This window comes from Corapipo altera, unplaced genomic scaffold (genome assembly GCF_003945725.1).
Source record: "Corapipo altera isolate COAL_440 unplaced genomic scaffold, ASM394572v1 59, whole genome shotgun sequence".
NCBI lineage: Eukaryota > Metazoa > Chordata > Aves > Passeriformes > Pipridae > Corapipo > Corapipo altera.
In genome coordinates this window covers 3,588,149-3,613,116 of record NW_020884917.1, presented here as the reverse complement: position 1 = coordinate 3,613,116, position 24,968 = coordinate 3,588,149, and the positions used below count along the sequence as shown (strand labels likewise).

General features: G+C 40.8%; 1 protein-coding gene across 3 annotated transcripts in view; it reads left to right on the top strand.

Moving 5' to 3' along the window:
- The window catches only part of VOPP1 (VOPP1, WBP1/VOPP1 family member), a 79,893-nt gene that overhangs the window by 41,577 nt on the left and 13,348 nt on the right, over positions 1-24,968 (top strand). For all 3 annotated transcript variants that reach the window (XM_027656032.1, XM_027656030.1, XM_027656031.1), the window contains one exon: positions 18,785-18,843. In XM_027656032.1, coding sequence (XP_027511833.1) covers positions 18,785-18,843 — 59 coding nt within the window. The remainder of the gene's footprint in view (positions 1-18,784; positions 18,844-24,968) is intronic.

Here is a 24,968-nt window from a genome sequence, read left to right as displayed (position 1 = left end):
TCCACGCTAACCTTCAAATAAATTTGTGAAGTTCTTGCTGCCTTTTCTCCAGGCACTGGGAAGGGCTTTCAATAAACCCCTTCAATTTTCTCCCTTGCTTTTCTACAGGTCCTAGCATGGACTCTGTGCCATTGAATGCAAAATGTGACAACCGTTGAGCAGCTGGATCTGAAACCATTTGCTGTCATGACAGGAATTTTGCTTCATTGTTTGCTTTTCCCCTCTATCTACGTCTTGATTTGTTGTGTCTTTTGTTTTATACTTTGATAGTCCTTATTCCCTTTTTGTGAAGTGATTGTGCAGGCATGTTCTGGTTCCTGATTAGGGCTTCTAGATGCAACCGATGATAAATGTGCAATAACACTCATTCTGGTATACTTTCTATCAAACTCGACTTCTGGCAAATTTATTTCAGTTTGATTTTTTTTCTTTTTTTTTCTGTAGTGCTAAGTACAGCAAACAGCTGCTTCTACCAGCAGAAACTCTGGAGAACTGACTTTCCCACTGTTGATTTTCCCTTCAGTCCATATGGATTTCTCCTTAGACTGAGAGGCAGATACACTTTTCCTGCTCAGTTATATAACACACCATTGGTTGCTTTTCGGCCCTGAACTCATAATGAAGTAATCTAAATGATTATAAAAGCTTTAGCACCAGCTTCATTTCATTTTAACAGACCAATAAAAGCAACCAGTGTGCAAGCTGCTGGCTCCAGTACTCCTGCATAAACCATTAGCAAAACAATATTACTGGCTCTTGACAAAGGAAAATGGCAGTGACAAATCCAAGAATTTACTCTGAAGTCAACCAAGTGCCAGTGAATCCAGAGACCCACTTGTATGCATGCTGGCTGCTGTGAGCTCTTTGTTTGAGGCTGAGAAGTTGGCACTTTGTCATAATTTGTTTTACATTCTGGCTTTGTCTTCTGTAAATATCCTTTGCAGTGTTTCCAGCAATGCTGGCAACTGCCTAGGCACCAGAGGAGCTTGCAGGAGACTTGACAGGTTTTGCATTATGTGCGTGAGACTGGCTCATCTGGCTGCCTCCTGTGCTCTCCCTCTGCAATACTGGTGGCTAAAGTATTTGCAACATTATACCCCACATGGCAGGTACAGAGTGTTGTCTTTGAAGAGCAGAGTCTCCCCACAAGGCCCAAAGGAGCCCCAAGATGTCTAGAAGGCCCCTGGTTACCTCACTGGTTGGGGAGGGGGCGGGGCGGGAAACGAAGCATCACCGCCTCGTGGGATCCAGCACATGGAACCTTCTGTACTGAGCAACAACAGAATCCTCCGAACCTTCTATTTACCTAAGGTTTGTTGAGTGTACCTTGAAGGATGCCTATACAACTGGTATATTGTGTATTTCAAAGTATACAGAAAATGTAAAGCTATCTACTAACCCCAGTCAGATTAAACTAGTACCGTTTGTTTGTATGTTATCCTCTACTGTTTTGCTGTGTTTGATAAACAAAACCACTACTCAATTTTGGTACTTGCATGGACAGACAGTGGTCTGTTATCAGACATGGCAACCTGTGAGGATGGCTGCACCCTGGTGCTTTCTCTTGAATGGTAGACCTCCCACCTGGGCAGGTCAGAAGACCTCTGCTCTGCTGACATCTTTTCCTGGGGTGGTTTGTGATTATGCTTTCTTTGCCTGAACCCTCTGCAAGGGCACTATGTGATACTGAGAGCTTTGGTCCCCTCTTCCCTGTCTTTTTGTTTGTTTTCCTTCTTTCAAGCTGAAACCCCCCCAAATACCTTTTTGGTTTCACTTGCTGAATTTAAAGGTGTCATGATCATTCTTTTCCAGTAAAAACTTTCAGCATTTCAAACTGTTCTAAGATATTCATTGAGTATGGGTGCTCAAAAAAACCTCTGGTCAACTGAAGCAATTTTAAAATGTAAGAGCAACTAGAACAAGACAGATGCTTGGAGATGCAGATGACCTCAGGGACAGTGAGAGTATAGGGGAGAGGATGAAATTTCCTCAAACAGAGTTTGGGAAAAGAATTAATATCACTCTCTGTGCTATATTCTGGTAGTTATACATTAGGTATGAATAAGGGAACTGAGACTTCTTTCTGTGCCCCTATAACCTGGAAGAGGTTATATTATACTTTAATAAATTTGTATGGACTTTTCCTTTCCATCTCTTAGCTTTTGCAGAAGTTGATGAACAGCACACCATCATCACTTTTCCCATTCTCCAGATCTTGTTTCACTATCCCTGCAAAACATCTGCCAACCATCTAGGTGGATGTGGTTGCATATATACATTTTTTTTAATTTAGATTATTCTGTGATTCATTTGTGTTCTTCAGTGTCATTGGCAGCAAGCTGGTTTGCTGGCACCACGTGCTTCTCTTCTTACTTCTTTTGACTGATCTTTGTAGTTGTGAACCTTTGAAGGATGCTCATCCTATTGTTTTTAGCCTCCTGATGTCTGTTCTGATTTAAAGCAGATGTTTCTAACCTATTAAGAATGCCTTTACTATGATAGCTAGACTTTCAACTCTACAGAGCTGATCTGAAATAGGACAAGAATTTCCAGATGATTATCCTTAGACTCTTGGTGCATTGTGGATTTGTTATTTTTAGTAATCTTTCCTGTTTAGTTGTCAGTCTCACATTGGTGATCTTCTTCTCCACTCCCAAGATCAGCTGCTAGAGTCAAGGGGTTATGATTACTTTAAAGACTGAGCAGGGAGCTTTGTAGTCTGATGGCTGCAGACAAAAAAGTTTGATATTTCATTCTCTTTGAACTATAACAAATCAACACAAAAACACGTAAAGAATTTCAACAGTGTACCACTACAAAGCCGTGCTAATTTCAGTTTCAGCGTGAAGGGTTTCTCCTGATAATGTTTTCTTTCCTTTCTTTTTTTCTAAATGAACATTGTACTGTTCTAAGAACAGTCCACGTGGATGTACCTGGAACAAGTAATTGAGTCGTCTCACAGATATAGTCATTCTGAGTGTAGGGCTGCATTTTGGTTTTTCCCCTGATAAATATACTGTATGGCATATTTTTTTTCTGCTCCCCTCCCGCCCCCACTACTCAAAAGAAAACATAGTTAACCCTTTGGTAGCATTACCTGGTAGTGTAATTGCAAGCCCTGAAGTCTCACTGAAAGCTTCTGGCTAGACTAGGCTTGGAGTGTGCAGAAGTTTCCAAACTGTTATACAAGCAAGCACTACTTGTGTATGTGTAGGATCTGTTCATACTGGTGTAATACCAGCTAAGTTCTCTTTCCAAGACCGCTGTATTAAGTGGATAATTAGAGCTCAGTGATGGCTGGGGTCTTGTTTCACCCATTCCATGCATTACCTTCATGTTGCAGTGTGTGCACAGGCATTGCTGTGATACCAGCTGTACAATTCTGTTTCTGGAGGTTTTACCTAGTTCTGTGATTGCTCTGTGGCCCTTGTGATTGCTCACATTATTGGTAGCTCTAATACTAAATTTAAAAGCTGAATAAAATCACTTCTGGGATCTGATTTCCTTCTTTGTAGAGAAAATGAAATGTGTCAGGAAGCTGGTGTCTTGTCAGAGAATATAGGCCCCTATGCTGAGTAGCAGCCATGTCTGCTTCAAAGAGTGAAGGCTCTGTCTTTTAGCACCAGGGACTATAACCTATAGGTCTTTTCCTGGCTGGATAGGTGCCTGTATCCCTCAATATATTTACTGTCCTGTGATGTGACCTAATATGCACAAGTATCTTCTTGTCACAGGAGCGGACAAGCAGGGACTGAGCTGTGAACAGCCAGAATAATTATCTAACATAAATAATGAGTTCAGCTGTATTACTGCTGTCTCTGCAGACAGCAGAGGGATATGGCTTTGCTCTGTTAGACAACAAGAGGAAGGGAGCAGGAAGGAGGCAAGACACCTTCTATGTGCAAGATGAAGTCAGGGAGAGCCCGAAAGCCTGAGGAACAGCTGGACACCAAGCTGTCTCCAAAAGACTCTCCTCAAGTCTCACTGATGCTTTGTCCCTTTGCAGAAGATTCTGCCAGATCCACATGGTTACTCTTCTCCACTTTCAGGCTGAGGACAGGAGCACAGTGCTGTTGGCACTGCCAACCTGCTGTACCTGCCTTTAGGCGCTCAGCAGTGATAGGCTTCACCACATCTGCATCATTGGTCACCTTGGGTTTAAAAAAATCCCATTCTTTACCTGCAGGAAGGCATGGGACCACGTGTAAAACTGCTATTTATGTCTGCTTTTCAACTGAACTGCCCCATTTTCTTCCCCACTTCAGTTACATTCGCCAGGCGGTTTTATTTATGTAGAGCGATCCGAACCAGAGTCTCTGATCTGTTGAGTGTTGGATTGAGCCTTTGCTTTTGCAAGGAAGGATAGCAGTGCTTGTCTTGGCCAGCAGTAATTGTTGGGCCAAGGCTGGATTGTTGGGGCCCTTTTTTTCCCCTCCCTTGAGTAGATTAAAACTATCTGAGCATAACAGAGGGGTCTTGGCAATGTTATGAGCTTTGACTTGTTTTAAAATTTCTTTTTTCCTCCTCTTTAAAACTTACTTACCATGGTTTAAATTTTGGTCTGTCATTGGGCCCTTAAGAGGAGAATAGATTTTTTTTTTTTTTCACTAGCTATTACCTCCTAAGTACTCTGGCTTTGTGACCTCTAACTGTGTCTTCATGCATGGGAATGAGGCAAATGAAGCCCAATAAAGATAGAAACTCTGTATTTCCAATTATAATCAAGTTTCCCAATTGCCCTTTCACTTCTGAGCCTTTGAGTTTTACTCCTGTACATAAGTCTTAATTTTTCTTTTGCACTTCGTTGCTCCTCATGTCTGTTGTGTGTGAATTTATAAGCACTGTCTGCTTGCTAATTCTGCTCAGTCTGGTTTGTAAGTGGGTACACATGAGAAGATGCTTAGCAACTGAATGCAGAGCCTCAAGAGGTGTAGCTAAGAAAGCATTTCTACTGCGTCTGACTTCAGTGTTTCAAAAGTGGTTTTAGTTTTTAGATTCTTCTTGCCAAGTTTAAGAGGCATATTTTGTTTCATTTCTGTTTCCTACAAATACCATGTACTTTATTACTTTGTTCTGTATGAAACTTGGGAAATCCGCTCATCCAGGCTACAGACAAGTTGGTTTATTCAGTGAGATAAGCAAGCGAAACCTCTCTGTGTTTCACACTCTAAACACCCTATGCTTAAAATAGAAGGAAAAACCAGCTCTTCAGCTGTAAAAATGTTTTCCACTTCATGAGTTTTTATTAAGCACATTTTTTTCCTGCTAAACATGCTAGTAAGTCTGCGAGCCTGATATAGCCAGCTGGGAAGTTGACTAATAATGTTAAATGAGAAACAAAAAACAGGAGAAAATGTTTGATGTGGACACCCAGTGGTCTACATCATGTTGTCCTCCTTCCCTTTCGCTGCTTGCTATAGTCATTGACTTGCCTTTGGCATTCACATGAGCTAAAATATCTGCCTCCTGCTCAGATAGCCTTGTACCAGGACTGAAACTGGAGCATATTGTTCCATCATTAAATGGGCAACATTGAATTCTTGGGAAATTAACAACAGCTGGAAGTTCTTCAGCTATTTTTATTTGTACTGTGGCTATAATTTTTCTAGTGTGTTTGTGCTGAAGTCAGAAGAGGAAAGGAAAATAGATCCCCCAAGAGGCTCACTTTTTGTTTTTAATTGAAAAAAGACCCTGCTTAATAAAGGCATCCATAAAACAAATAGTACTGAGGGTCGCTTATTTTATTCGGTGTTGTGTGGGCCCTTAGTCTGGTTGCTGGTATGACTTTCTGGGGATTTTAATGGCACCTCGGCACATAGTGAGGTCACTGGTGCTCTCCACAATCAACCCTCTCCTGTAGAAGTCCTGCTATTAAGAGCATCTGTCTTAGCCTTTTGTAAAAATTGCTGGCAGCAAATAATTTGATTTATTTATGTTTTATGCTCTTAGCCAGAGACATAAGCCTAAATCCACGGCAGCCAGTTCGGTGGTCTTTGGATGAGAGTCTAAAATCAAGCTTGGGAAGCTTTAGAGGACGATTGTAAAACAAGATTTCTTAGGTATCAGTTAATAGTCCAGTGACTCGAATCTCTTCCCAAAAGTCACATGATCATGTGTCAGGAATGACAAGGCAGAGCCCACACTTTAAAAAGAAAGGTCAGTGTGGATCCATGATTTGACCAAAGGGGTTCAGGCTCCTGTGCTGCTCCTTCCGCCACAGTGTCAGGCAGGTCTGTGGCTGCAGAGGGGAGATGGAGAGATAATGCTGGGGGAGAATGAATATCACAGTGTTGCTTGGTGCTTTATTTGAGCACCTGGAATTAATATCCCTCACATGGAGTTAGGATGCTGTCTTGAAGTTTGAAATGTAGCGAGAGAGAGCAGCGGGAAGGGTCACTGAGGGCAAAAATGAATTTTTCACTTATTCTATGGGCTTTTTAATATTCTGACTAAACACTTGGTGAATGCAAAAATGAGAAGAAAACCACACTGAAGCATTATCCTTTCTGAAAGTTCAAGAAGGTGCTCCTTAGAAGCCTTGCCATCGAGCAACTCTAGGAACCAGGCATAAGTGCATTGTTTGTTTACTTGAAAAGCAGTTTAGCAAGGATGCTTTTTTTTTTTTTTGTCCTTTAGCTGAAGAGAGAGGTGGTCCGATTGTTTTGTCTTTTCATGTGACCTAAGTCATGGCTAGACATCCATTCCTTAGTCTGGACATAATTTTAGAAAAATGCGTACCACTGTGGGAATTCATAGCCATTCCTTTAAAAACATTGAAAATGGGTTGGTATATTTCTGAATTTGAGTGGAAATGAATAAAGGAGATGGTTTGCTATTTGTACTTGGTGACCTAAAACTTTAAGGGCAAAGCTAGCTCTGTTGCCCCTAACATTTGTGCATGTGCTTACCTTCGCTGCTGTGAACAGTAATAGAGTCTTCTTTGTATATGGAGTCCTATTCCCATATTTGAAAGACTGAGACTATTTGGTATCTGGTGTCTGATTTGGGAGTCTCTAAAGTGGATTAAAGATTTCTTCTGCTTTAGTGAAGCATAGTTTTATTGACATGGGTTAGCACCATTACAGTTAAGCTGTTGGAAGTCTTCATCTTTTCATTGAAAAAGAGCAATAGCAAGTGTGTGCCAAAGGCAAGCAACCTCTCAGGGGTGAGGTGCTAGGCTTTTCCTCTCCCAAATTAGAGGCTAAGCACATTACAAACCCAAGGGTTCATTTTTTTGCCTTGCACTGTGGGAAGATAAGATTTCTGCCCCGGACTGGCATTAGGAGATGTAGCTAATTCATGGTGTCATGCTTCTGTGTCAGAAGGGGCTCCTGGTTTGAAACTTGGTTATAGGTGAAAAATTTTAACTACTGCCTTGCATGGAGGGGACGTGCACCATCTGTCTGCAGTGTAAAAGTGATAAAGCCAGTGGAGCTGTCCTGTCATCAATACCCTATGCAAGATACTGTCATTCCTAAATGGTGTCCTGTTATTCAGAGGCTACCTCTGATTTCTTTGGCTACCACCCTGTTGGTTTCTGACCTCTGAAGCCTGTTTGGAAATGGACTGTTGCTCAGTGTCACTGCCGTTTATTCTGGTTAGCCCCAGGTTTTATTCTGCTTCTCATTTTGCTGGTTATCTTGGGCATGTCATTGTCTTCCTTGCTTCTCTGTGCTGCTGCTCCTGTTCCATTTCTTTCTCCCATACGTGAATTTACGTTTGTGGTTGCAGTCTAGAGTGTCTTTTTCCTACTCAGAACTGCCCTGGAAAAATGTGGGAACTGTGATGCTGCTTCGTACTGCTGTAGTGCATTTGTAGTGCTGTTTCCCCTGTGACATGAACTTGGCTCTTGGAAAAGCATCTGGCAGACTTGTGAAGAGAAGGGCAGCAAGCCAAGCCATATCCTGTGAAAGCAGAAGCAATGCCCTTGAAATTTGTGGAGTTGCCCACTGCCTGCACAGGGATTAAATTTTCTCCGAAAGTTCAGTTTATGCAATATTATCAACACTGACCAAAATACACAAGTATGTCTGTGCTTGTCTCTGAACTGTTGGTTATATTTTCATCTGTTAGTGTGGGCAGGCACTATTAAAATCCTCAGTGCTTTCAATCTAGTTGAATAATTTTCTAGCTACTAGGTTTATAAATTAAACATTTACAGCCATATCACCTGATATTATCTGTCCATAGCAATACCTCCAGGCAGGGATCTTGAGCTTTTTTGGAGTGTAGGCCATGTGTTAAAGAAGAGCGAATGTTTCATTTATGCCTCATCTCACTCTTGCACTTCTCAGTTACTGAACATCCCTGAGGTAACCTCAGATATTCTTTGTGAGGAAATAACCTTAATAAAGAGATTTTTGGTGTCTGTGCAGTCTGTATCAAAGAGAAGAGCAGAGTTCATTGCAGCATCCTGAATTTTTTTTTGTCTTGTCAGGTAACTTCCCAATACATGAATATGGTCTGTCATCTATAACCTGGAATAAAGAACGTAACATCAGATGAAGCACAGATCACAAGAGTGGTAGCTAGAGGTCCAACAGTGATAACTAGGACACAGCTGAAAGCTTGATGAGGTCTCAACAAAATCCATGTATATGGACAGGTTTTGGAGCAAGGGGCATGCACTGAATAACAGGAGAGGAGGAAATGGAAAAAACTACCAACATCTAGCATGTCCTTCATCAAGTTGTGAAGTGAGGGGTTTGAGGGGTGAAAGAAAATGTGAGCCAAGTCATGGCTTCTATGCCTAACCAAAGAGGTTATATGAATTTGTCTGCTTATGTGTATCCAGTATCTCTGTCTAGATGGTCAACTTTGGAACCTTGTTTTTTCTTCTCCTTCCAGGAAGCTATATTGAATCTGAAAAAACTCAGGTGATAACTCAAACCAAGGAAATGATCCTTTTAGAAAAATACCAAAACTCACATGCTTTTGATTTAAATGAAGAGATTTGTCACATTCTTAGTGGTTTATGTTGAAATTGGACAATTTGGGACATTGCAGATTATTGTTTAGGTACATTCAGGCTTGTAATAAAAGAAAAACAAATGTTAAGGTCTTACGTAGGAAATTCCTTCATTTGGAAAATTAGAAGGCATTGTTACTTGCCTGAAAGTGTTATCTATTTATTTGCTATTGTAGTCCTTTAACAGGAAATACTCCAAGGACAAATGCTTAGTATTTCTTCCTGCTCAAATAAGTAGTTGTGAGGTACAGCTGTTGGATTTGTCTCACTGGAATTTAATAATCATACGCTATTGCTGTGGCAGTGTATTGGACTGTCTGAGTAGGAGTCAGTTTAGGTTCTTAGTTTAAATTAAAAGGCATTGATGTTTCAGTCTACCTGAAGACCACAATAGAGCATCTCCCTGAAAGCTTGAATTGACTTGTTAAACAAATACAAATTACAGTCACTTAACTCTTCAGTTGTTTCTTTCTCTGAGGAGAGTTTTGACCTGAGAAAGAGAGGTGTTTGCTGCCAAATCAGTAGGAACTTTAATAGACTGCAAGAATAGAAAAATGTGATTATTAGTCTGGATGAACCCGAACCCATAAACTCCTCCCAGTGTTCCAATAACTGTGTCCCAGAGCAAATGGTCTTCTGGACTCCAGTGTGGAGATGGTTGTATCACAGTCCTGTTCGATGAGCTAGGCTTGCAGACCAGACCATGCTCACATTTGCTGTGTTACTTTCAAAGTTTTGGTGTTTACTTCAAGGTAGTTAGTCTAATATAGCTGAATCAAATGAACTGAAGTTTCCTTTAGAACAGTTTCTCCAGTCCTAGTTTGGTCATTAAACCAGACTGGACCTATACCATAAATTATACATCTGTGCTTTTCCCTTGAGACGCTGATTTGCCTTGTGAGGATGTGGAGGACACAATAATGATGGCTGCTATTGGAAGTTTCCATAGGTAAGCATTGACTTCACTGTTAAGCAGGTGGGGGTTGACCAAGAATGAAGCTTCTCCCAGCAGAGCATTCAAGTAGATGCTTCTGTTCAAAGAAGTACCTGGATTCTGACTTACCAGGGTTTTTTAGAAACTGGTTTTCAAATATCAGAATGTTTCCAAGGTAACCTCTTTAATCTCCAGTGTGTTCGGATGCTTACTAATTTAATATACACATGACGTGTGTAATCTGATTTCAAATTAACAGATGCTCCTAAAAACAATCTAATGCTAAACATGGTGGGTTTCTAGAATAACCTCTTCAAGGTGAGAACTTGCCTTGGCCTTTCATACCTTGCAGGGGAACAGCACGTAGATGATATTTCATTATTATCGATTTCTTTTGTTCCCTGCACTGGGCGTGTGATTGGTCATGGATTCTGCATCTTTTATTTTTTTTTTTTTTGAGACTAAGTAGTTGCTAACTTCAGTGTAACAGATGTTTTCAGGACTTCTGAGCACAAAGGATTTTGATCTAATATTTGCAGTTTTTGAATAAGTATCTCAGAATGCAGACAAGGGAAAAGTCTTAGTTGAATAAAAAAATATTTTGTTTTCCAATATCTTCTCATGAGAAGAATCTGAGGAAGGTGTGCATCCCTGAATTAAATGTCAAGAATGAAAAATAAGAGTATTAGGGAGGGGAGCAAGAGTTGCTGTGATTATGCAGCTGTGCTCTGTTCTGTCAGCTTGTGCTCTCTCTCTGTGGAACAAACGAGCTCATGGGGGATGCATAACATCAATAGAACAAAGCCCAGGAACTCCCAAAGCAACTGCCCTGTGTCCTGGTGACCATCAAAGAAATCTATTTTCCTGCAGCCTTTGATGGGCTGTCATAGCTTAACTAACTGGCATCTGTAGCACAATGCTGTTAAGTGCCTTGATCTTGTCTGCGCTGCAAATGACTAAGAAAATTGAGTTCTGAATTCATCTTCTTTTGCTCAGTCTTTCTTTGCTTTGCTTTTATTATTATGGGAGATGAAAAACAACCCCTGAGGATTTAAGTACTAGGTAATTTAAAGGCTGTTTTCATTCTTGGGATGGTAAAGTGGAAGAATGAAATGCATGTAAGAAACTGGCAAATTTGCCAGTTCAGCACGGACTGAAGGGAATGAATGCTGGCATGGGATTAGATAAAAATGTGGAAACCCCAAATCTAGACTTTACCCTTAATAGTACTATAGATAGCATCAGTTCCTGTGAGTAGTAAGTCTCCACCGAGGGTTGAGGCTGGAGATGAACCAAGCTTCCAGTTCTTAGTCAAAGGAAAGCAAGTTAGTGCTGACATTGAAAGTTTATTAATGTTCATTAGAGGCTTAAAATTAAAACCATTGTATCGCCAAATCATTTTATCTGAAAAAATTAGAATTAGTTTTGTTTCATTTTTAAGGAGATTGAAGGTGGAAATAGTGAATGTCCTCAGTCTTGGCATGGTCTTCCTTTCAATTCCTGACAAATGATCCCTTCCCCCCATGCACCCTAATTTATAGGTTGTTTTACGAGGTGACTTATGACTTGCTCTGTAGCTAAAGAATGCAAATAATAGTAACCTTGGTTTTATTTTTCATGCACGTATAAAAGGAAACAGAGTAATTGCAGAAGCTAAATTCAATTTTGGAGCTGTGGAACCTGCCCAGTACAATTTGGAACAGATCAACTGCTTGTGGTGGATTTGGGAAAATGTTGCATCTGTTTCCTTGCAGTTGGAACAAAAAAGTCTGCCACTTACTCCCTTGAAGCTCCAGTGGAATGTTGAGTCTTTTTTGCTTTTCTTGGGTGAAAATGCATTCAATATGTGGCATGCCTCATACTTTCTTGCAGGTCTTATATTACAACTTTCAATGTAAGGTCAATTCCACCAGGAAAGTTTAACTACCCCTCCACTCCCCCAGCTTTTATGTTTGTGCAAATATTGCTGAGTTTGTGGGTACAGAAATAAGAAGGTAAAGCAACTCTTAACCTTCTTTGGTACTGAGGATCTCTTGGCACTTCATAAACGTCTGGCTTGACATTCTGATGGAGATCCAAGCTGAATATTTCACATAACTGTGACAACTATCATAAGTGCATTTTCCAAACAGTTTGAAAAAGGTTGAGTACAGTTTTTCCATCCAAGGCAGTCAATGGTTGTTTGAGTTGATAGCAAGTAGAATATGAGTCAGCAGTGTGTCCTGGAAGCCAGGAGGGCCAGCCATGTCTTTGGGTGCATCAAAGACAGCCTCACCAGCCAGTCCAGGGAGGTTATTGTCCCGCTCTATTCTGCAATGGTGTGGCTCCACCTTGAGTCCTGTGTGCAGTTTTGGGTGCCACAGTATAAGAAGGACATAAAATTATTAGAGTGTGTCAAGAGAAGGGTGACTGAGATGGTGAAAGACCTTGAGGGCAAGAATTATGAGGAGTGGCTGAGGTCACTTGGTTTGTTGATACTGGAGAACAGAAGGCTGAGTGGTGATCTCATTGAAGTCTATAACTTCCTCAAGAGGAGTAGTGGATGGGCAGGTGCTGATCTCTCTCTCATGATGAGCAGTAAGACATGAGGAGATGGAATGAAGCTGTGACAGGGGAAGTTCAAATTGGATAGCTGGAAAAGGTTCTTCACTGAGGGGGTCGCTGGTCACTGGAACAGCCTCCTCAGGGAGTTCCAGGTCATGACACTAAGCCTGAGAGAGTTCAAGGAGCATCTGGATGGTGCTCTTAGCCATATGGTTTAGAGTTAGATGGTCCTGTGAGGATCAGGGACTTGGACTGAATGATCCTTATAGGGTCCTTCCAAGTTGAGATATTCTGTGATTCTATGATAGTTGTGCTTATCAGTTTCTCATATTATTGCTCACACATGTGAAGAGATAATTAGTAGGTGCGACTGCTGAGAATTGAAAGAGAACTGAGAAGTGAGTGAGGTGATATGGGTAAGGTTTTATACAGACGATTTGTCCCACCGGAGCGCGGTACAGCCGGGTGGGAGGTGCGGAGGGTGCTGTCCGCGGTGCTGAGGGCGCGGCAGAGACCGGGGGGTGCTGACCCCGCACCCTCCGTGTCGTGGACTCTGAAAAATAAGGATCTCTTGCTTTGCCTTTTATTTCTTCCTTTTTTCCTGTTTTGGATACGGATGAAAGAATTTTATTCAATTGAAATTGTATTGTTCTAGGACTGAAGTGCATTTGCAATTTGCTGCATAATGGCAAAAAAGAAAAAAAAATTAACGAAATAAATGAGTCAGGTTCCTGAAAAGAAGTTGCACACAAGGGATATTTGTATTCCTTTTGTGGGAAAGGTTAATAGATCTAAATGTGAAATAATGCTTTGTGATGGGAAGCTATCTAATGCTAAAGCCACATTAATTCTAAATAAAAATATGATGATTAATGCATATGCACTGAGCACCACAAGAAATGATAAGAATTAGCTGCTTGGGCTGGAATCTTTTACTGTTGCAAAATGCACACTGATTAATTCAAGGTGGAAAAGTTGTTACTTTTAAGAATCCTATGTGAGAATTATTCCCTTCTTTCTTAGAGAATAGGCAAAAAGTCTAATCAAAACCAGCTCCTCCTGAAATATATAAAAATAATTCCTTATACTGTGAGTTATATGACTTTGTAATCTTGGTGTTGATGAAACAGGTGTATAACTGAAATAGTATTTGTTCTTTTTATTGTTACATGGGAGGGAAAGCTTGGTAGAGAATAGGTATCCTTTTATACAAGAACATCCTTCTGTTTCCTTGTTACCTCAGTAAATAAAAATACCTTAACATAATCTTGGGTTTTAGTGAGAGTTGCTTCTGTCTTTTGTGGCAAGAGTATAAGTTGAAATTACTGGTAACACTCACTGGCTCGTGCGCTCTGTTTCTTAGAATAGTTTTGCAGATGGGATACTTTCAGCTGTGAGCATCAACAGGGAAGAAGTAGGAATTAATTTGATGCTTCCACCTCTTGCCTAGGCACGGAAAGGGATAGTGTTCTGAAAACTGATGCAATTTTAAAGATCAGATCCTGTAAAACATTGTGATTCCTAGCCAATAATGTGCTTTCTGGAACCGCTTATTTAGTGTGGAGTTGCACTGTAGACTTTCCCATTCTTTTGTCTGGGCTTCATTGAGTATTTGCCAGGTGCAGTGACCAATAAAACTGGGAAAGATCCGAGTTTTGCAAGAGGCCTTCTATAACAGAGTCAGCAGGTACAGACAGTTGTTTCTCAGATCCTGTGGAGCCATATGGTGAGAAAGGTGTTGTCCTTCCCATTTCCTCAATTACTAGTTTGATCTAGCTGTATGGAAGGCAGAGTTTTGGCTCTGTGTTGGAATAGGATTATGTGATGCTCAGAAACAATAAGGTCTTGTTTAATGTCATATATACTTCTAACTCCTTCTTATTCATCTGTGTATTAGTCCTAGCAGGGCCCCAGAGGCTGTAGCCACAAGAATGACATTTAGATCAGCTTGCACACTACTAATGTATAACGTATACCCAGCTAAGTGGGATGTAACAACCAATAAAGAGGTCATCTCAGAATACCAGGAACTATTTTCATCATGTCAGTATAGCAGGTCACTGTTAAATACCTGCCTTTTTCTTTCTGAATCTACCTACTTGCAACCTTATAACTGTAATACATAGTGGAAAAGAAAGAAACTTGCTCTCAGTTGCTGATAACTGACAGGGTTTTATTGACCTTGTGATTGATAGCAGACCCGTGCCTCCTATGAATCTGTTTGAGCAGATGTCACAAACTCTCTCTGAATGTCCCTTCAGCATACAGATTGCAGTTGCCCTCCCCCTGCCCTCCACAAACAGGGCTGTCCATGGCAGGCTGCTTTTTCATTGGTGCCTATAACAAAAATGTACTGTACTCATACTGGAAAGTATTTACTATTTGCATATGGAGCTTTAATTGCTTTTGCTTTTTTGTTATTAATTCAAGCCTCCAATAAAGCACACTCCAATAAAGTGTGAATCCACTGCTCCCTTGATTGCAAAGAGTAATTAATTGGTCAGATCTATTTTCTTTTTGTTGTCCTGTGGACTGAGAGATAATGATGTGCAATGGGGAGGACATTCCTGCTACAGATAGTATTTCTGCAAATCCTGCAAAGCATAGCTAATGATCTGTGGAGTACCATCCAACATTCAGTGAGCAGGCTGCCTGCCTGCTTTGTCGTCCCCCACACCATGTGCATACATATGCATTTGTGTTGTGTATTTTATGGTGTGATCAAAACCAGTCTTTGGTTAATGTTTTAGTAACTCCTATTTCTCGTCATTCTTACTAGCGGCAGTAACATTTGCAATTTCGATCTGTGGCAAGAAGCACATTTCCTTTCTTAAAAGAAATCTGAAATAATTTAGAGGCCACAGAAAAGGGTGGCTTGCAACTTGCATTGCTGCAGTCTTGCAAACAGTCTACAAGACAGATGCTGATTTATTTAAAATCAAACAAACAAAAAAATGAGGCTTGTGTTTTTTCTTTCCAGATATGCAAACTTAAGGAATGTATTCAAGCATCTGGCTAACTCACATACCATTAATTCTCTAAAGAATACATATGCACACCCAATTAGACCTGCATCATATATTTAAAAAATGAATGTACTCTTGTATTTATATTTTATAGCTGTGCCAAATTGCTAAAGGACATAGAAGGAAGAATTTTATAAGCAAAATGTGCAGAGCCATTTGCCTAGAAAAGTTGAAAGTATCAGCAAGGCTGTACCTGGTCTTAGTTTAAAAACTATTGTCGTACTATTTTGCTATTAGTGAATGGGTTAGTGGCTTTTTAAATACAGGAATGAATGCTTGTTAGGAACTGAGATACGACCTGTCTTTGTACTGGAGCTAGCAAAGGGGGCACCGATCCTGATGTCTGAGGTCCTATCGTATTGCAGTAGTATAACTACTCTTCCCTTTGTTTTGTCGGCTGCAGTGAGTTCCTGCCAGCTGTGGTTTCTTGAGGTTTTAATAGTCTAAAACAACTATAAGGATGTGACTCTCCAAAGGCTGAGAGCCTGATGCTGATGGCATATGTCTCCTCTCACTCTTGTATGGCTCTCCACCAGCTCAGCTATGAGGCCAGTACCAGTCAGAAGAATAATTTAGATCTTGGCAAGAGGCGGATTATCATAGCCTTTTTCAGAGGATGTGTGTGGGATGGGAGAAATTAATCTGTGCCCTGACCACCTTGTTCATCTCTCTGGTAACCTGAGCGCTAAAGACACTCAAATCCTTAGAGTCAATGACACTCTTGTCTTATTCTTAGCAGCAAATTCCTGTGAGGTCTGCTAACCAGCAGTAGAGACAGTGGTTAGTAGTCGCCTGCCTTATGTCAGGCTTTGCTGGAGTAAAGTTGCCATGGAGATCGGCAGGAGTTTAACTGAGCAGGGACCGCAGCAGTTCGCCCCATGCGTGTAAATCTGTTCGACATGTCACGTGTATCAGATTTGGCTCTGCTGCTCACATTTGAAGTCCACGGGCTTTTTGTGCCCGATTTCCTTGTAGGAGAGCTGAACAATTGCCATGCAATATTCATAGCACTGTGGTATTAAAAAAAGGCGGAATTGGGATTGGTGCCCGCTCTTCCAGAGCCAATATTAAAGCAAATTGGGGCACCAAAGGATGTTTAGTACAAGTAACTAAGCCCTGTAAAGTAGAAGGAACTACCCCAAGCTGGAGCCTTTCTTAGGACAGTAGTAAAAGTATTACCTGTCTGAAAAAGAGAATTGTTTAGAGGCAGAAACAGAAGTCCTGTAACTTGGGAGATGTTGGAAGGAGGAATCTTTCCAACTTATTTTAGAACTTGTAAAGTAGATTAAAATATGGGGAAGATTGCTGAATATAAATGTCTGCTTTACACTTGTAAAGGATCCATGTGCTCAGAAACATTGCTGGGAAAACATTAATTAAAATGCTTGGGACTGACAAAGGCTTTAAGGCTGTTGAGGTAAATGGTGACTCATTGGCTGAGAAGTAGGAATGAAAAAACACTTAATGGCCTACACCCCAAGCTGTACTCTGGAAAGAGGCTTCCCAAGGAGTCAACCTGCAGGCACTGGGATTTTAGCCAATGCCTGCTGATCTACAACCCCCAAAGGTGAAGAGCCAAAGTACTTTTCAGTGATTTAGCAGCACGCCTGCTGCGTTTACAATGCATGTATGTTTGCAGGGTGTTATAGAGAGAAACTTGACATATTTCTAATTTTAGAATAAGAGACAACAGCCATCTGGTGAAAATATTTTGAAGGAAGGGTTAAAAATTTGGAAGCCTCGAAGCAGGAAGAGTGGGGGAGGGGGGAATAGGGCAAATGCAAAGATGGATCTTTGAACACCGTTTTCTCCAGCAGAAACTATGGAGCCCTCCAGAATATACTGCCTGGACTGTAGTGTCAATTTGAGAGGGGAACAAGGCTTCTGTTGTGCTTATCCTGAGGAAAAAACTCTGGTTCTTTCAGAAGAAGCTAAAGCTTGTGCATCTAGAAGACCAGTGTGAGCTTGTTGTATTAATGAAAAAGGGCCTGATCACATGCATCAAAAGAATCTTCCCCCTCTTCCTCCTCCCCCCCTATCTCCTGTACCACTCTTAACAATTTAATCCATAGCAGTTTGTCTTCATGGGTTGTAATTGATCTGTCTGTGATTTAGCTCATCAGATGCTCATTAAAGAGCTTGCAGCCTTTTTTATTCATGAGGAGTGAGAGTCAGGGATCTTAAAACACTTTGTCTTTGTCTTAACTGGATTCATTTAGTATTCTGGGATTTGGGGAGGCTAATAAACTAATACGAGCTATTATTTAAAGGTGAACTGCCAAGTGAACATGAAGGATGATCCAAGCACCGTCAGTGTGCTGAGCACTCTCCAGCAGTGGGTGTCAGGTGGGAGCAGCAGAGGGAATCATTGCTAAAACCTCAGCAAGATATTCCTCACTGCTCTGTGGCTGGTGTCCCACAATGCCCTGCCTGTATGCAATCGGGGAATGCAACTTGCAGTGGAGCTCCTGGAGCTATGTCTGCAATGGAGATGGCATTTCATGCTAGGGATGCCAGCAGGATGCACAGAAATATTTTGTGCTTTGTAGAGTTTGTGCTTGACATCTGGTTTTCTTTCTTAAGCACCGCTATTGTTCCGAGCTGCCGTCTGTACTCTGGCAGTGCCCATAACGATGTGTGCTTCCCACGTTCCTGCCACACACATGCTGAGAAAATGCCTGTCGCCATCCTTTAACAAGGATACGCTGACAATCTGCAAAAGAGAACAATACCCCTGGGCTGCAGAAAGTGGTTTCCTTTCCCCAGCACTTTAATGAACACTTGAGATATTTCTAGGCTGTAGGAAGAGGAGGTGGGATAGATGGTTCTTCATTCTACTCCTTTCTGAGCCTGGCTCTGCATGCCAGACACTTCCAAAAAGATGAATAATTCCCTACAATTATTGTATTTACTGTGTAGTCGTAGGCATAGTGTCATCAAATTGCTTATGCCTTGGAGTTCTCTTAAGTGACTGTAATCACAAGTGGGCTTTTATGTTGTCTGTGACCTTTTAAGGCAGGGAACATATGCAGCTGGATCCTGTGCCTGCGCCAAATGTACTGACATTGTTTGTGAACCATGGGAGGCTGTGAGGCTCCCCAGACAAAGCCCTGCATGAGGGATCTGAACCTTGGCAGGATACGGTGCCATTTACTTCCCAGTCACTGTTGTATCAGGATTGGAAAAGCTTTGGGAATATAAACCTTTCCTAACTGCTCAGAGTCACAGTATTTATAAATACTCTAAGCTTGTGTTTATAATTGTATGTTATTCTATGCAAATACTAATACCATATTTGTTCTTTCTTTGTAGTGTACAGAGGCCAAAAAGCATTGCTGGTACTTTGAAGGATTATATCCTACATATTATATGTAAGTAATCATCACTTTCCTTGTTCAAGAGAGAATTAGATTCTGTAGGCTCTTAGACTGTTGTTCTTTCACTAATTGTACTTCTTCCATAACTTCTTTGAGACTTCTATAATAAAAATGAAGGTGCAATAAACTTCCATTTCCCTTCTTCTCTATGACCCATCTCTTTCCCTTTCTCCTTATTAAAAGAAGCGTACAGATTCATTTTGCCATACGCTCCAGGTGACCTTTCCAATTGAAAACAAAATTCAGGTCCTTAAACAGCTCTTATTTCAGAACACTGAAAGGAAACAGAAGTAGAGCTGTGTGAGGACAGTTCTCCCTTTGTTAGGAACAAGGACAGGTAATCAGACAGAATACCAAGAACGCTTTGAAAGTAACTTTGTTCCTCCTGCTAATGCTGTTGTTTAATTTAGGGAGTTGAGATGATTTGTTATCCATGGCATAACTGTCCTTTTGATGAGAGACGTCTACATTCACATAAGGCTTGGTTGTGAACCAAATGTAAATGACCTGTGGGTGTACGATTGAAGATCTCTCTGAACTGCAGTTTTCTGTTTCATATTGCCCACAGCAGAACAAAAACGGGGGGGGGGGGGGGGAGTGGGGGAGGGGGTACGTGTGGTGTTGGGCGCAGAAAGGAGATAACTGTAGTAAATTTTGTTCCCAAGTTGTATAACTTTATAATTGCAAACACTTGTAAACACAGGTTTAAAAAAATAAAAACAAAATGGGGTGGAAGAGTAGGCAGCAGCATTAGATTGTCTGTTCCCTGAGCAAGCTCTTCCTTGCTGAAGGATTGGAAAATACTGTAATCCTTATGCTACCCAAGAACTTTCCTCCCTTTTTTCTCCACCTCCACTTCATCTGCGAGAAGTGGGAGAGAAATGCTAGACAAAAAGCAGTGAGGAAGCTAGGCAAGAAACAAAGCTCACTGAAAGAATGAAACACTGTATGACTTAATCATCCATAATCCTGGATATTAACTACTTAGGAAGTGTTTGTGCCTAGAACTCACAGTATTTTTTTCAGGTGACTGAAATGTTGAGAATTACTCATAAATGATTGGCCAGAACAGATGGGGGAATTTAAATAAGAGAATTTTCTTTGCATGCTAATAACAACAGGACTTTGGTTCCACCTACGTTTTATTCTGTTTTGCTGCAATTTGGGAAAGAAGCTGGAATGTTATGAAATTATAAAAATCCCACTGTACCTTAACATTCAGAAGCGTGTTATTCATCGTCACCTTGGTGTTCTGCTTATGTTTCTGCCCACATGCTTTCACAGCCAGTGTTTGTTTCCCTTGGCAATGCTTAGATATTGGGTGTTAGTTCAGACCGTATGTGCCCCAGGTAAATGCATACAGAGTCATGCAAAAGGAGGGGGTTCAAAAAAAGTCCTGTTGTACATTGGCAATGTCAGGTCAATCAGAAGACTGTTTTTGTGTGTTTTTGTGGTAGTTACTGCAGCACCATGTTATCTGAATCACTGCATAAAAGTGTTGTGATTTCCAGTCTCCTGCACAGTGTAAGTAAATGGAAAAAGGAAGGGGAAAGGGGTGGGATGTGTGTGCTAGGTGATTGTTTAGATGGTGATGAGTGTCATGTTAATGCTATTGTTGTTGTGATTATGAGTTTAAGGGGAAAGAAGAAACACTAAGGAAGGACAATAAGGATTTTGGAGTCTGGTAAAGCTGAGAGGATAGATAATGTATGACAAGTGAAGAAATTTGGAAAGGAGGGGAGAGAGGGTATTTGAGGACATTGGAACCCAGTAGGTTTAAAGGGGGCATGATCAAAACAATAGGAAGGTCATTTAGATCTTCAGTGCCTGGGGTTTCCTACTTTGTTACTTATGCAATTTCTGTTTCTGTTGTCTAGGATCCCCAGCTGCTTCCTACCTGAGCTGTCTTTTCACACCTATATGGTGGAGAAGAGGCGCAACACCAATCTCAATATCTTAGGGTGAAGCCCCATTGCTTCAGCAGTTGTTTGACCCTTCACTGAGTTAATTCAATTTGCTAATCCCACAGAAAGTTGCTCATTTTAGCACATTCGAGTCAGTGTTGAATCAGCATGGTATAGTTTTTGGCAAACGCTGGTGAAATGGGAGGAAGGGAGTATTCTGCATATTATGGGGGAGGAGGCATGAATAACTTTGTCTTCATTAGCATATGGTTATATGTTAAATCATCTGGAGGCATAATATGTAACTTTATCCTGAGAGTGCCTCCTCTGTGCAAATCTAGATCTGGAATGTGCTGTAGTGAAATGGGTTTTATTTTATCTTACACTTTCTGTAGCAACAGTCCATAAGAATTAGATATATTTAGTTAAATGATTTTGCATTAGATTCCATTTCTTTCTGTCGGTGGTTTTCTGATAGAGCTTTTTATCTACCCAGTTAACATATGTAGTCTTTCCTTTGGTCTTGAGACTATTTTTGAAGACTTATGAAACTCGGCAACCCTTTTTAATAATTTCCCAGTGATTTCAGTCCAGTGCTGGCACTGTGTAACATCTCTCACAAAGACAGTTTATGTTATAATGAAAAAGTTGGCACGTCAGCTCAGAAATGCCAAATCCTCTGTCAATTCACAAATGTAGTGTGGAGTGCTGGGGCTGAGGTATACCTGGACTGGCATGTCTGCATGTCTTATCACTTCTGGGTAGGCACATCCTCCTAGAAGCTGCCTCTTTTTAAATTACCCAGAGTAATAGAAATCCAGTGGACCATCACATAAAATGGTGGTTTGCTTTTATCAGGAGTTTAAAGGCAAGATAGCTGAGTTAATCTTTCCTGTAAAGGCTCTGCTTGAGCCATCCAAAGACAGAGATAAGAATGTGTCTGCTGAGCAAGAGGAACATGGGATAAGAAATCAGTGTGCCAAAATAAGTGTTCTGGAAATTCAGCTAGATTTGAGGGAAGGGAGGTAAAAGTAGCAGTAATATGACTGTTCTTTCAGAGCTTAAGTTTTTGGATTTTTTTTTAGTTTTTTAGTCAATCTGTCTTTCAGTGTAATTATTTGAAAAAGGAAAATCTGTTAGAGATGTTGCTCAAAACTTTCTTAAAACACGTTGGTTATACTTTCTGTCTTAACAGCTAGAGCAATGGTTGAAGATCGCAGTTACAGAACTGATACATCTTTCTGTCCAAATATTTAATAGTATTAGTACCTTTTAAAAATTATTTTTCAACTGGACATAATTGTTCTATCCTTCATATGTCATCATATGAAGGATAGCTTTAGTTTAATTCAAACATACTTCTTCCAAGTAGAATTCCATTTCCTAAGACTTGACTGAGGATTTGATAATTTTCCAAACTTTTCTTCCTCTCCTGTGTTATTCAGGTTATTCAGAACCAGAAATGAACATGGAAAGCTTACTAGGAATCTGAGAGTCATACATTAGTCTTATACTGTTAATACAGAGAATTTCCAAGACTGCTCATAACTTACTTCACTAACCAAAGTAATCATTTCTCCATATCCTAGTTCCGAAAGTTACAAGATATTGTTGCCAGTTAGATACTTTTCTCCTGTTTCAGCAACATGTTTACTATATGGCCTGGAAAAATAAATAAATATAAGGAGGAGAAAGGAATTAGCTATTGAAGTCTAATTCTTATCCTTTGGAAAAGCAGGGACCCGACTTATTCCTGACTTTGCTTAAAGAATTAGATCGTATATCTCCTTGTGTGGATGTAGAGAAAGCAATTCAGAAAGCTGCCTCAAAAGACTCGACTCTGATGCTCTACAAGGATCCTCATCCTACTCTCACTTAAGTAAGACAGCTCAGCCTTATTCTGGATGTGTTGATGGTTGGCAGAAGAAATGGTCAAGGTACTTCTCTTTCATGACAATAATCTGAATAGTAACATAATGAATGCATTAAATTGCAAAACCACCTCTTCTGTATGCAGATGCCAGCAGTGGTTAAGATACTCCAGATGTTTTTTCCAATTCTGAACTGGGAATGAATAGGAGAGAGAAGGCTGCCTTACATTTTGCTGATGAGGAGTAGTTTGACTAGAATGACTGTGAATGTCCCCCTCATTGCAGAGTGAAATATGTTCCCTGGTATGACTGATCAATCCCATAGGTCTCTTTTGTTTATTTGTTCTTCAGTTGAGTCAGAATCACAGGATATTCTGAGCTGGAAGGGACCCACAAGGATCACTGAGTCCAACTCTTAAGTGAATGCCAGTTGTTAGCTGCCATCACATCGGGGCTTTTAATGAGGTGATGAATTCCAGATGCTAGAACCTGTGTGTTTCTAATCCTCTCCTTGCCAGGCCTTATGGCATGTTTATAGGGCAGCACAAATTTTTTTGAGTATGAATGATAAGCATGTGTCTGCAGCAATAGAAATATCATGGCTGATGTCACTGGGTCAGTGAAGTAGTCGCCCACAGGGTGACTGACTTAGAGTTTTGATATTACCCAGTGTTAACATTATTTCAGCTCCTGAATAATCCTGTTGGATTATTGTGTATTATGCTTTTAAAAAATGTGATATTCCAAGAGAAGTAGTGAGGAAAACAGAAGATTAGGAAACAGAATAACTCAGGTGGGAAGGTTCTCGGGAGACATTGAGTCCAACAACTTGCTCAGTGCAGGGTCAGACCAGGTGGCTTAGGACTTGACCTAGTTAGGTCTTGAGAAAACTCCAAGGAAGAAGATGGCACAACCTCTCTGTACAACATACTCTGCTGCCTAGCTGTCCTCTTGGTGGATAAGTTTCTTCACATACCTAGGCTGAACAAGCCCAAGTCTGTCACTCTCTCCTCACAGGGCAAATACCACAGCCCCTGTCTATCTTGGTGGCCTTTTGCTGAGCTCATTCCAGTTTTATTCTTTTTACTGGAGATGCCAAAACAAAATGTGGTGTTTTACATATGGTCCAACAAGTGCTCACAAAAGATAGTTACTTCCCTTGATCCACTGGCTAGGCTTCTGTTGGCACAGCCCAGGATGCTGGCTCATGGTACACTGCTGGCTCATGTTGACTTGCTGTCTACCATGACCCCTGGTGCCTTTTCAGCAGAGCTGCTCCACAGCTAGCAACATCTTAATTCTTCCCACAGGAAAGACTTTTCATTTCTTTTTGTTCAAATTTCATGAGGTTCCTGTAAGGCCATTCTTCCAACCAGTCTAGACTTTGGCAGCCCTGCTCTTGAGCTCACTGAGTAATCCCCAGTTTGGTGCAATCTCCAAACTTGATGAGAGTACTCTGTCACTAATTCCAGCAACATGCTTATCTACAGGACTAATCCAGACCTCTGTGGTACTACCAGCATTTATTTCATACTCTCTAGGAAGAGTATATGTCTACTGCACTCTGAGCCCCACCATCCAGCCAGGGGCTTTTTGTTTGATCTTTTTCTTTTTAACCCATTTAGCTGTTCACCTGTCCGGACTGTAAAGTCTGAACTTGATTACAAGAATATTGAGGGAGACGGTATGGAAAACCTTTCTGAAGTTGAAGTAAATGACATTTACTGTTCTCCAACTTGTCCACGGATACCATCCACTGCAAGTGTGGTGGTAGAAGCTCTTGCTGGACTTGGTGTCCCTTGCAGCTGATAGTTGTAAGTGAGGTTCAGCTTTCCTAACATCACACCTACTTGTATGTGTGATGATTTCCAAATGCCTCCTTGGTAGCCTGTACCTGTTCCACCTCCTGAATACTGACTTTTTGCGTTGGAGCTCAGCCATGGGTTCCTTGTCTAAGTATGTTTTTACTTATCAAAGGTGTGCTACCCTGTGAAAGAAACATGCACATTCCAGGAAGAAACATGCACATTTTCTCTTGAAGAAAGTGTTAACCATTGCTGTTGGTAATTATGTGAAGAACAGAATGAGCACAGGGGAATGCTATCTTGTAATGTCTAATTCTTATCCAAAGCAGGACCTGAATTAATGTTGAAAACATGTGAAGATAGAAGTGCTATATTTTTTGGCTAATATGTTTCTGCCATAGAAATCAGTTTACTGCATACAGCAGACAACTGTACACCACATGTACACATTTATGTTGATTAAATCTGTTTAATTTTTCATTTAGAGTTAGTATAGGAACATTAATGTAAATCTCAAAAATTAATGCTTGCTAATACTC